The sequence below is a fragment of the Ptychodera flava genome, chromosome 16, assembly GCF_041260155.1.
Source record: "Ptychodera flava strain L36383 chromosome 16, AS_Pfla_20210202, whole genome shotgun sequence".
Classification (NCBI taxonomy): Eukaryota; Metazoa; Hemichordata; class Enteropneusta; family Ptychoderidae; genus Ptychodera; species Ptychodera flava.
Window position 1 is genome coordinate 15,045,064 of NC_091943.1, and position 14,034 is coordinate 15,059,097.

General features: G+C 38.4%; 1 protein-coding gene across 2 annotated transcripts in view; it reads left to right on the forward strand.

The window, feature by feature from the left end:
- Positions 1 to 14,034, forward strand: part of LOC139114103 (uncharacterized) — a 112,875-nt gene that overhangs the window by 39,702 nt on the left and 59,139 nt on the right. The window contains exons 13-19 of one of the 2 annotated variants that reach the window (XM_070675625.1): positions 637 to 950; positions 1,545 to 1,689; positions 3,669 to 3,982; positions 4,692 to 4,836; positions 5,340 to 5,482; positions 12,110 to 12,328; positions 13,753 to 13,897. In XM_070675625.1, coding sequence (XP_070531726.1) covers positions 637 to 950; positions 1,545 to 1,689; positions 3,669 to 3,982; positions 4,692 to 4,836; positions 5,340 to 5,482; positions 12,110 to 12,328; positions 13,753 to 13,897 — 1,425 coding nt within the window. The remainder of the gene's footprint in view (positions 1 to 636; positions 951 to 1,544; positions 1,690 to 3,668; positions 3,983 to 4,691; positions 4,837 to 5,339; positions 5,483 to 12,109; positions 12,329 to 13,752; positions 13,898 to 14,034) is intronic. The other variant, XM_070675627.1, reaches the window with a different exon arrangement.

Below are 14,034 nucleotides of genomic sequence, written 5' to 3' on the forward strand. Positions count from 1 at the left end.
ACGAGAAGAATTTTCAACAGGAGAATTGAACATGAACAGAACTCAGAAACTACAGAAAATGCTCACCATGTTCAGACTGATTAACTAAATATAGGGAGACATGCAAAATACTACTGAAAGAAAGTATTATGATCTATTCAATGATCATATAATGAAGATGAAATACGTTTTATATGAATATCACAGACGTATACGACACAGAAACAATTAACTTTAGTAACACATTAACATAAGCTTACATTAGGAACATTGAGATACCAAACACATTAAAGCATATGAATATGAGGAAATTCATAACTTTCATACTTTCTTTTTGTGTCTGAGTCGTTCTCTTTCGTTTTTCTGTTACTTTCTGCATTTGTTGCAACTGTTTTCTTTGCAAATTTCACATTTGCTTTATAACCTTTGTCCACTCTGCTTAGCGTAAAATCAGTGGTAGTACATAGGTATCCTAATAGGAATAAAGTGCTCTGCGCAGACCACCAAAACAAAATGTCTCACGCAACAAAAAGCCAGATCACCGTACTCAGCTATGCCTACCACTAATTGTTGGCTTTTCGTTTGCCCTTGCCGATAAATATAAGTTTATGGTCTGTGCCGCGCCCTCATTTCTTCAACTACCACCTTTTTCTACAGCATTGTGTACCTCTCCTCTTGGAATTGAGAATGGTGCCATTCCCGACAGCAGCATGACTGCCTCCAGCATCCTCGATACTCTCCACTTACCCAAATTTGGTAGGCTTCACTTTCCTGGGGCAAGCTGGAAGCCAGCCAATTTAGACCGTTGGCCATTCCTGCAGATAGATTTTGTCCAGAGGGTGACTGTTACTGGCATTGTCGTTCAAGGTGACGGCGAAGAACTCACCGGAAACTGGGTCACAAAGTACAGGGTTGGATACATAGTGAATGGTGCAATATTTACATACGGCGCTGGTGACCAACCTGTAAAGGTTAGGTGTAAATCTTTAACTCTATTTATCCATTGTCGATGTTCAATGATACCGAGAGTCTGCATGCTTTTATCAACAATGCAACATGTTCTATCCGCATGCAAGTAACCTACACTCGTGCGTTCACTTACTGTTAAGAACGATAAGCCTTCTTGTCTGGTCTAAGCTCTTAAATAAAAATATCGGCTAATTGTAAGCTATGAAACTATGAGGAACGCTGTTGTCCCTCTGTCTCTCTTTTAGTCAATTGATATAATAAAGGAAATCGTTAATCAAAGATAAATAAAAGCAGAAGAAAGCTTGATTTTTTTCGACCATGTTTGTTTGCAAAATACGAAAATATATAACTTGAAAGCAAAAACACGATGGATTTCTTGGAAAGTAGATATGCGCTGGCCATGAAATGACTAAAATCCTAAAAAGCAAAAAAAAAATTTGCATGGCCTCATTTTGACCTCAACCTTCCCAAAGATCTCGGCTCAAAATTCAAAGTGCTGTACTTTTGGCAAGTACCGTATGCTTTGTACTGAGAACAGGATAAAGTGGTGATCGTATATACAAGACGGACATTTTCTCTCAACATTCTTTCAACAGACTTTTTACGGGAACTACGACCAATTTGAACGTGTTGTTAATTATCTGACCCGACCTTTGATGGCAGACGCTCTTATAATTTCACCGATGGCATGGATTGGTGGCGTTAGCTTACGAGTGGAGGTCCTGGGATGCCCTTGGACAGGTTGAGTAGTTTAAATGTTCATATTTGGCAATCATTGTGCTAACGTTTCTCTTCTCAGGCCTTGGCCAAATAGTACAAGGCTTTTGTCTAACTCCTGCTTTCTGGTTATTGTAGCTTAAAAACACAAGCTTACCGGTGACAGTTTAAATTTAAATACAAATGCTCATCAAGTGGTAGTGCTCACAAGTCACACCACTCAAACGCCTCACGCAGCTAATATTTTTGTTGAAGTCAAAGTGGTTTTTTTGGCCTTAAAATACGTATATTGTGGATTACGTCCTGTGTAACCACAATAACCTCGGATGGATGTGTCCGATCCCCATGTCAAATGTCACAAATTTTAGACCTCGTTCATAGCATAATCACAACAGATATAGAGTATGTTAGATTTTCGGAAGGCTTTCTTGATTAATTTGAAGAAATCATTTTCAATTTTCAATTGGTGAGTCGGTGAACTTTTTTGTCCACGTATTTTGCACTGGGTTACTGGAAAGTAATCATTTTTTGAAGTTTGAATGTGTTGGTCTCTATGTCTGTGTCAATGACAAATTATTTGCTGCATGTGAGCAACACTTCCCGATTTAAAAAATGAAAATTAATCGATTGTTTCTTCCGATTTTGATTATGTGTGTTGTAGCAGCAAACCTTCAATGATAAAAATTGTCATTTTTATAATAAACATTATGTCAATTAAGCAATGAAATTACTTTGTTTTTTCTATTGAGAGTTACATTTATTGTTTGGTATTCTTTGCTTTTTCAATTTAAAAACTGAAAATCAGGAAAGTAGTAAAAAACTCCTATTGATACAACAAAAAACTGGTAAAGGAATTCCAAGTGACCAGTACGTCTCATGCATGGCGCTCAGCCCTAGATCACGTGCGACATCAAGTGCGGAAGCGTGTTTTGTAAAGTCAGTCAGCGACGTCTTGATGTATGAACGAGTGCGTATCTCTGTGTAGTTTTTGATCTATAACAGGGATATAGCTTTCTCTGCCGGCCTTACAGGAATATGTCATAGACAAACTGCAGGTAGGTTAATTAATGGTGTCATGCCAGTTGTCATGTCGGAGTAATGTGCCATATCATTTTGTCCTAGAGTTTCTCGCAGTAGTTTTGGTTACGACAACAAAACCCATCTTTCATCCCACCTTTTTTCAACAGTTTTCAAACAGATTCACGCACCAAGGATTACTGTGAATATAAACTGGAACGGAAGGTCACATTCACAACTCAAGGAATAATCCATATAATAAAGTGATTGAAACATGGTATCTTCTTACTACTCACGGTCTTACCTGCGAGTTATTCAATTTATCAGGCATACGCCAGTGTCTTAAGATGATCCATGACTAAACTCACATCATCCAATATCTAAAGAAGATCTGAAAGCTATCGGGCTGTAGATAGTGTCTGATGGTAATCTTGGAATATCTGAGTGTAGTCACTGGTTTAGCTAGTGCAGTATCTAAGACCAATATTTAAATTTAAACTTCCAACAAGAATATTGAGATCGTACGCGTTGGTACACAGCATCGAAGTCATAAGATGTCAAACATTTGAAAAAGAGTTGAACATGCAGCTGATAGGAAATCCTCAGCAGATCAAACTAACCCAGAAAAAATATATTAATAGGTCATTCCCAGCTTAAGAACAGTATGTCCTTGGTACTGAATATTAAAACCTTATACATGAAAATTCGAGAAGTGATTTGGATTTAAGTGAAGGCTGCACTCACTACGTTATGCTAACTCTGGGGGAAGCTCTTCATAATCTTTTAGGCCATGTATGGGTTGGATGTCCGGTTATGTGTGAGAACTACTCATACTTGGCAGTGTCACTGCAACGTTGGGTAGGGGTCGGTCAACTATCTATGGTGTTGATGGTATCAAATGCGTTGACGATACAGATGAGAAGGAAAAGTTTAACTTCTCATTTATCAATACTAGAATGCTGATATGCTTCTTGTTAAATCTTCAGAATGTTCAGATAGCCTTGGTATGTCGACTCTGCCAATTCAGGATTACAAACTGTTTGCGTCAAGTTCTCTGCGTCTTCGTAACGGGCCGCATGAAGCTAGGGTTATGATGAGTGGTGACCCAACAGCAGGATGGATTCCACAAAACCAGGGAGGGGATGTGTGGCTAAATATTGATCTCGATGATGTCTTAACAGTCATGGCTATTGTCACGCAAGGTGCACGAGATGAATGGTTCTGGGTCACATCATACACGATGCTATATTCACGGGACAGAAATGGCTGGGACATTTATTTTGAGGGAGGTGCTGTGAAGGTAAGTATTTGATTGAAATTTGTTGCACCTTACTCATCATTGCAGTCCAAATTATGTATTGTGATCCGTTAATAAACAATTACGTTGTACGCATTATTTTGATGGTGATGCATGCAAGGACAAAATTAATGGTCAATGTTATCAGTTTCTGCAACTGTTAACTGAGGAAGCATGCACATGCACATTGTAGAAGGCAAAACATGATGGAAGTGTTGTCTGCGACTGAGACGAGTGATGGTAGCTAAGAAAGGTCTCGATTTTTAAGGCTTCGTGAAACAGACTGTTTTGGACACTCTTTGACCTTCTGACAACAAACTCATACTGTTAATCTAACAGCCAGGAAATATGCAAGTACTGTACGACCACCGGCACCATCACAACCACCTTCGGCCACTGTGCGATAAAATCTTCTGATATATTCTGATGAGCGCCATCACTAACTCAATCTTCCTCCTTCTCCTTCAGCTCTTCCTGCTCTTGTTGCTGCTGCTGCTGCAGTCGCTTCTCCTCTTCATCCTCCTCCTGTTCCTCTTGCTCCCGCTCCTTCACCCCTTCACCTCCTCCTCTCCTCCCCCTCCAACTCCTCCTCCTCCATGTTAAAATTGTCGTCTTTCCTTAGATTCTAATAATCCAACTTTGAGATCATCATCATGCCTAGATACCAAACATTTCAGATTCTGCAAATATCTCTGCCTTTTTCTGCTTGCAGGAATTCGAGGCAAACTTTGACCGCAGCACACCGATTCGTAATGATTTAAGACACCCTATGCAAGCCATGTTAGTTCGGATCGTCCCACTTACATGGCATAATGGTATCGGATTGAGGCTTGGGCTGGTAAACTGCAGAGTCCGAGGTAGTATTTGCCGTTTCACTGCCTCTCTGTGCTTTACATGCGTGTGTTTGTCTTAGGATTCCAATACATTCTGTAAGAGTTTGAATTTATTTGTAGAGTTGAAGGAGCAATGTCAAAGAATTTTGTTTGAATTGAAGTGCAAACTGCTGAAATAGAACTGGACGTGAGTATAATTAATTGATAGCGAAACCCAAAATTAGTTTCAACATCACCAGACTCACTGATATGATGTCAAGTTCTAATGATCTCAATTTGATAACAGAAGAGGAAAAACATTTTTCAAAAACCACATGTCCAAATGAAATCGATAGGTGATAGATAATGTCTCAGGCTTTGAAATGATAACCGACTATAATATTATACGTGACATACAAGCAAATACATACTCGTAGAATCAGTTTGCACTTTCCTCTCCATGTCTACCTTAGTACTGCCGCTGCTTAGCACATTGTTAGTGTACATTGTTCAAAAAACTTCTGTGTTTGTCATTTCTTTTTCACCAGATTGTTCGAGTGCTCTAGGCATTGAATCTGGGAACATTACAGATGAGCAATTTGAACATACAACAATACCATACGATTTGCTTTTTGATTCATCCCCCTTTCGACTGAATGTCCAGCCTACCCTAACATGCAAGACACATGGGGTAAGAAGTCTTAATTACACTATTCTTGCAGGATTTGTATAATTAGTATCTTTCCAAGTGTCAAACAAGAACTAAAGTCGAGTTTTTTCACACCATGAATGTCACAAACGCTCATATAATATAGGGTACAGGTAATATAATTATGTAAATACTCGTGTCATATAAGCAATACCCACACTCTTTGCGATGCATAGACCTCACATCCTAGGAACTTAATTATATTCTGTAAACCAAATGAATATTAAAGCGTTCATGTAAACATACCTCATTCATGATAATGTACCATGAAAGCATTGCATAAAGACTTGATCCCTTCATGCCTTTCAGAAAACCGTGTGTAAAGACAATTGGACTACATTAAACTCGTACTTGAAGAAATGTTTACGGTTTAATGTAGGATTACGATTTTTTACCAAACCTTCCTTCACTATAAAACTTCATGACAGATTGCACTTGGGAAATGTTTTAGCCACAGGAAAGTGTCGTCGTCAAAAGGTGATCGTAATGCACAAATAAGTAAACAGGGAGGGCACTGGATAAGATTGCATTCTTCCATATGTACCCGGCTCATGGTATGAGACAACTGTTTCCCTGACGATGACATGATATCAACATGCCATCACATGCTATGTGCGTAGTGTCTACATGGCCGTTATATGGTGTCCATATGCCTGACACATAGTATCCTTATTAATGACATGAGGTATCTTGATTGGTATGCATGTTCTGGCTGAGATTGGCCACCTGAAGAGTACTCAACCTACCTAATGAGCGCACTGTACTCCCGACAGAGCCTCTGCCACATGTGACCTAACATATAGGGCTTCACAAATAGAGGGCCCTTGGGCTCGATCATTTTCGCACTGGACTTTTGCGCTAACTGTTTCTGTAATTTCTTTTAAGAATTGTACTCTGTCAACTTCTTCCCGGCTGTGACTCGACCTGACTTCTTTTTCATTTCTTTGGTAAAGTAATTTTCTCTATCTGCCATACAGACATATTGTCGCTTGGCACTTCTGTAATCATTTCAGTCCCCATCTTCTTCATTTCTATGTGAAATACGTATTTCTTCGAATGACACATGTTTCGCAGAAAAAAAGGCATGTGTTTTGAAAAGGCCACCATATTCCACCAACACAGGCTAAGTGTCCTGTTATTTTTGTATATCACAAGTCATCATGAATTTATTCGTATTACTTATGACCGCCACTGTTGCTCGACTGAGTCAACCAGGAGCCCTATGTAGATTGCCCATACTTACTTGATCTAGAAAAGTATTTACTATAATGCGGCTAGTGAAAGCGTGGCGCCTTGACTCTTCTATGTAAAAGACATTTTTGACTTGCTTCTTATTCTAACTCTTAATTCACTCAAACAATATCTCACTCGGAATTCCTTAATGTTTGCCACTCCCACCTTGAAGAAAGTACCGCTATTGTGTGTAAAAAAAGAAAATTTATGCCAAAATTTATACAGAAACAGTGTCCATGGTATAATTATCCATGGCATAAGAGAGTATGACAATACAGAGTGTCTATATACTATGCAGACAAATATCTTACATAGTTCATTGTTACAGTTTCCATTGCCATTAATCCATTATTTGTATTTTGAAGAATTAAGTCTGCATCTGACATAAGGGATACTGATGCTGACAGTTCCACTTACTTTGTATGGATCATCGTAAAAGGTTCTGTATGGACCAATGGCAAAAGTCCAGTAAATGCATGGGTTACTTTTAAAATTCAGTCATCTTGGGGATCATTTCCATATTTAGCACTGACGTAGCCAAAGACATAGCCTTCTTCTGTTGATGGTAGTCTCACGTCATAAATTGTATAATAAATACCTTAAGTGTTCAAATCATGATAACAAATTTTCATATATTCACTGACTTGCTTTATCTTCTTGTCATGGTCAACTGTGAACTTAACATTGATAACCATTCTGCTGGCTAGAAAATAAAGTTGATCACAGATAGCCATACCAGACTTCACCTTTATTTCCTCGACTGTGTCTTGATGTTTTTTAATACTAGAGTATGTAGTATAATGTCTTGTACCTTAAATCATTTTTCAGTAGTTCAAGAGACTGTTTTCGTGCTAAGGGTGATTTCCCCACTGTCATCAACAATGGAACTTCTAACTCTTGACTGCTCCTCAAGGACATCAAAAACATAAACAAAAAGTAATATCAGACAATACAGCATGTCCAATCTATTGGAACAGTCATCATGCTGCAGTAAAAATTTAGATATATTATTTTTCAGATATATACGAATTCTGATATTTGCTAGGCCATTTATTAAACAAATCCAGCTTTTGTAGTGTTCACCTTCTTGGAGAGGAGAAAACCTTTACCATTATACACTATTTTTATACAAAACCAGGTGTCAAAGTATAAGCAAACCCCTTATTGAACCCTTTCTTGTCGTTAAAATCTTCCTAGTTTACTGCTCCCCAAACGTTTTCTATACGAATTGCATTCCCAAACACAGTAGGCACAGTCCAGCGTTTTTCAAAAGGAAAAATCAACTGCCAAAGAAGTGAAGAAATGCCATGAGTCTCAGTCTTGACCTCAGCTCCTGAAGAGCCCTCCATTATAAATTTTAGGGGTTGACACTCTTAACTTGTAATTGCAGAGTGGTGTATCGATTTTGAGGATTGCTTATAGAAGACATCGAATTGACAGTATCAACTTTTGTCAAAATAAGAACCTTGAAGGCTTGTAGCTGTCACAATTGAAGGTCTGGACGGTCGAGATGTCAAACCCTAGACACTATATACGATAACCTAACCATCCTTAAATCGAGGAGACATTGCATGGAACAGTCAAACGAATGGGATAGATTTTTCAAAAGTCCCTTTTCGTAAACCAATATTTACCTTCATTTGTGTAAACCATCCAGAGTTATCGACCTCCCTTGAGGAATGACAGGATGCTAAGCAAAGCTAGTCGTCATGGAATCATTTATTTGGAGAAATTTGTATTTGTGCATGCATAGTGAGATAAACATCCACAGTTACCTGGCAATTGTAAAGTGGCAGTAAAGTTTAGAGTTTGGAAAGAACCCTATCAAAATGACCCACCTTGCAGTGGTTCCTACCAAATTTCCCTATAGTGTGTAAAGACAAACCATTACAAAAGTTAGGATTTATTATGACTCAGCTGTCAAAATGGAAGGGGTTTCTCTCAACACTTTTATTTTACCAAATTCTAAAATTACAATTGGATGTTGCTGAAGTTGTTCAAAAATGTTCAAGTTGTTCAAAAATGAAGAGTTGCAATAGTTGAAGATGTCAACCAGATGTTTTAAAAACCACTTATGGCAAAGCGAGATCGTCCATATGTACAGTCTTGTTTGAGAAACTCAGACACATCACAATCAACAACTGCGTATGAGGCAGCTCGTCTGCCATTCTATTATTGTGCCTCTCCATACCTTCCTCAGTATGTAGTACATTCCCATGTTAAAACAACAGAGAGGTGTTCCCTTTTGCAGAAACTGTATGCACTGGTGGTATGTAGCTATATCGACGACATGATGGCCTCACGATATAGTGATGAGATAGCAACCCAAGCGTGTGACCAGATATCTCTTCTTTAACAATGGCCGTATTTGCAGGTTGACGTTGGTACAGTAATAGTACAGCAGTGCTGGATTGAATTCAAGAAGACGAGCATGATGTAGTTGTAAACGTGAATGAATCAGAGTTCCCCTTGTATAAAACACTTGAAGCCATATGGGATGCTGCAACAGACATATTTCCATCGAACTTCACCCAGCAAGTATTTTTTGTGCTTAAAGGCGGAGCCTCCCTTTAAAAGAGCGTGAAGCTATGGCGGCGTTCATTGCATAAGTGGACACCAAACAGGCAACACGGGCACACTCTCCAGAAAAAAGCCACTTTTTCAGCCGCAAAAACATAGAAAGACTGCCAAGTGGTCAGCTCGAAGCTGCTGCCGATCGAACTCTGTGGTTATTTTCAATTTCTAACACGACTGGAAGACGATTTTTTAGGAAATTCGAGCGTTGGTGGTGGGAATCAATGACCGTTGGTAATTTGAACCGATCATCAATCAAACGCTTGTATAAACTCTTTTTGCAGGACTAGCAATACGTGCCAAAAGGTTGAGATCATTTGTGTAATTATTGTTATAGCAATCAAACATCGCACTGGCCAAGTATTTGACGGGGAGGAGAACTCCAGTAATGCGAGAACCTGGGATTGAAAATTGCGGCTTTAACGAAAGATCTCTCCTCGATGGTGCATCTAAAATGTTGTCACAAGAAGCAGTAATCCAAGGTCCGAGCCGAATGAACAGTTTCTGGGAATTATTTCTCTCGTATTGCAGCATAGTGCTTGTAGTTACCATAGGTTTCCGATATATACATATCCATATGTTATGAAGACCATACTTGAGGAAATGAATCATTTAATACTCTCACACACTCTTCTAGTTTGGCATAAGCAGCTGCTATATACATGAGAATTGAGTATCATATTGAGTTAGGTTTGTAATCTTAAGCAAAATTTTTCCATTTAAAGATGTTGGTGCACCAAGGCTAGACTTTATGACAGTTGATCTTTGTATGCGTCGTCAGGCAGACATGGTCAATGTTGTTCTTTAGGTTCATGCCCAATCAAGAAAGTATCAAGAAAGTATAATCCCCTTGTTGCTCACTGAATTGCAGAGATTCAGAATAAACCTAGCTATCGCAGGGAAATCATACACCAGGCAAACAACACAGCACATGTAGCAACTGCTGGGGTTGGAATTCAGAGCTAATAGCAAGAAGGCCACAGATAAACAAGTCAGAGTTCATTTAAGAAGGGAGGGGAGCAAGTATGCCGACAAGACTCACTCATAGAGTTCCGTCATTCAGAGGAAATTCCTAAAATATATATATATATATATATATATATATATATATATATATATATATATATATATATATATATATATATATAACTTTTACTCAGCCTGTACGTTCAACCAGCCACCAAAACCACGCATTGATGGATTTTTTCCTTCTTGGAGATGCACGAATCAAAACTGACGAGTTACATTCTCAGTAAATGTTGATGGATTGACAAACCCCAACATCCTCTTAACCACCATTGGTAAAGTCATTGACTATTCACTTACTTCCAGTATATTTCCAGCCGTCTTGCTTAAGAAAAGTTCCCTTGACCCAGATGATTTTAAGAACTATCGACCCGTCTCAAACTTGCCCTTCCTTTCGAAAATCATAGAGCAAATTATTCTCATGCAGTGAAAAGACCATCTTATTTCAAACAAATTGTTGAATCCACTTCAGTCAGCCTATAAACCACATCATAGCACAGAGACTGCCCTCCTAAGAATTATAGCGACCTCCTCACTGCACTCGACAGTAGTGAAATAAGCATTTTGACTTTCTTAGACCTCTCTGCTGAGTTTGGCACTTTAGATCATGAAACTCTCCTTCATCGACTTGAATACTCTGAAATCACTGATTGTGCACTATCCTGGTTCTAATCTTATCTGTCTTATAGATCACAGTTTGTTTTCATTGATGGCTGTAAATCACATGGGTCACCTATTCACTTTTGTGTCCCAAAGGGCTCCGTTTTTGGACCTGTTTTGTTTGTATTGTATACAGAACCCCTTTCTAATATCGTTGGATCACATTATGTTAGTCACTATGCAGATGACAATCAACACTATAAAGCAACCTAAATGGATGAGATTCACTCTGCCATTGATTCTATACGAGATTGCATAGATAAGGTCAAAACATGGATGAAGTACAACAAACTCCAGTAAAACGACAGTAATAAGCTATGCTTGTTATATCACCCAGACTGCAGAGTAGATTGTCTCTTCCTGACTCGATGTTAGTTGGTGATGCAGATATTGTTTTCTTATCTGTAAAAATCTTGGTGTCACTTTACATAGCCATTTAACAATGTTGAAGCGTGTACAAAACGTATGCAGAGCTGCCTATTTTCAGTTGAGGCAGATCAGTTCTATTTGTCATCTGCTTTCTGCTCAGGCCGCTCAGTCTCTTGTTATTGCTTTTGTCCATTTAATCAGGGACAGAAATACCCTTCAACAACTGTTACATTTAATCCGGGACAGTCTTCCTTCCACTGTCTATGGTTACCATACGAATCTAGATTTGACCATAACCAAAGTATCACTGTCGATATTTACACAAAACTTCAGAATGATGGATCAACACTGGCCTGGGTATACCATGACATTATCAAAATAATGTTCCGCCCACAACAGCCTGCAGATGAGTTATTTGGCAAACCATTGCTTGCCAGGTATTATGTCATGTAAACTCTATAAAAGATTCTGAGAATCCAGCTGCAAGCATCCATAGAAGATAACCTTCAGATACATCTTGTCGAAATTGTCTAACACCTGGTATTGATAATCATTTGTCCCGAGGTACAACAAACGTAAAATTGTGAAATTCATACCCGAAAGCAAACAACAGATAAACTTCTAAAGTGCGTTCGAATGATTGTGGGTGATGTATAAACACCATCTCTCGGTTGCTCTCCCTCCTATGTGCAGATTCTTTCCAAGAAAAGAATGTTCAATGAGGTCTCCCTCTTTTGTCTTTTTCAGACTAGTGGTTGCAACCAAGTGTTTTTATATGAGAGTTCCTTGGGACAGCCTGGCGACTACATTCAAGTAGACTTTACAAAACTAAAATCAGTCACTAGTTTTGTAACGCAAGGTGCCAAAATTGCACACTTGACATGCTGGGTGACATCATTCATGGTTAAATATCTTGGTGAGGACTTTGAATGGCACAGTCATAAAGATGGGAATGGTGAAGACAAGGTAAATATCACTTTTTCCTGTTTTGAAGGTTTTTCGTGATCACCTAGCACTTTTTATGTAAAGTCTAGCGTTAAGTGCATGATTTTGTAAAGCCAACCTATCTGACATGTACAAGTAAGAATTCAGAGCATATTTCTTGTGCTGCAGTGTTGATTTAAACAATCTGGCGCGTGAATCTAAAATTTCCCTGACCCTTGACAATATTATATCGCAAATTGTTGCCCCTATTCTTTTTCTGAGCCATGTCATTTGTAAAATATGATCATTTGTACACTATAGAGTTGGAGTATATCGATCGGTGTATCAACTGAGGGTCTTTGAAATATGTTAATTAAGAATGTGGAGATATCAGATCAAACTTTGAAAGGATGAAAAATATGGTCGATCGTAACACTGAGGACACATATTTTGAAGATAGTCAACGACTTACGCTTTGCTTATTTTGAATACGAGTATGCAACGATCAACTCCGTAGGCCAAGAAGTACTATTTTAAAAAGTGAATAACGACTTTGCATCTCTAGTTTAATATTTACTGACAAACTTTGCAAATACCGTCCAATTATTGTGAATGAAAGGGTAACAATTCCCTTAATGCCTTAAAGTAAGTCAATGCTTTGTAAGTAGAAGGCATTTGTGATCGTCACCATCCTGTTATTATTAAAATGTACTCAATTCCTTGAATGCCCCTTTTATGTTGGACTCTCTAAGGTAACATGACAGTTGAAGACTCTACTTTTGCCACGATATTTATTCTGTGAAGAATTGTTATATGTGTGCACACATACTTTTTAAACTCTCGTACATAATCATTTTTTGGTTGTTTAATCCTATCGTAGAAACCAACAGTTGTCAAATTAAACGACCCATGAAATAACCTTATGCACAAATGTTACAATCACATCTTGTCACCCGTAATTTTGCAGGAAAAGTGACGGATAAAACTGTGAAATCACATGTTCCAAAGGTTTGACAAATGACATTTTCCACCTTTCTGAAGATTGCCCGATCTTTAAGTATGTACATAAATAAAGTATCTCCCCTGATAGTGACAGCAAGATAGAGCTTTTGTTTGTGAAACATCGTAAGCTTTGTTTGAGGAGAGCTATTTAAGTTTTCTTAGTGTCTGCTGTAACAACTTTCTATAGAAATTTGGACCACTGACTCAAGCTGAGCAGTCCACTACAGTAACTGCCAGTTATGTCTTACCTCATGCTAGGCCTGGCCACTGAAATGGTCCATCCATAAATTGCGGACAAACTATTTGATCACAATACTATCAGGAATATCTCTAGTGCATACAAAAATGGAAGAGAAGCCCATTTTCTGAGCCCTTGAAGCACAAATTAAAATACCGAGAGAGCAACAATACGGAACTCTAATGTACCAGAGGTTAACCAAGAATGTAAACTTTGTTCCATATAGATTTTTCCAGGGAATACTGACCCAAGTTCCTATCGTCAACATGAATTGGAACGTCCAATATTGACAACAGCGGTACGAATATACCCTCTGACGTGGAAAACTTGCATGTATTTTCGACTTGAACTACTTGGGTGCCATATAAACGGTTCGTAAAATGAAATTTCTATGCTTCAAATAGTTCTTTCTCTTCTTATTCCTCTTCATCGTCGTTTTTGCAGGAAACATATTCGTTCTGTTAAAGAATTAGTTCCTTCCTCGGTACTGTTCCATTATACCTATAGT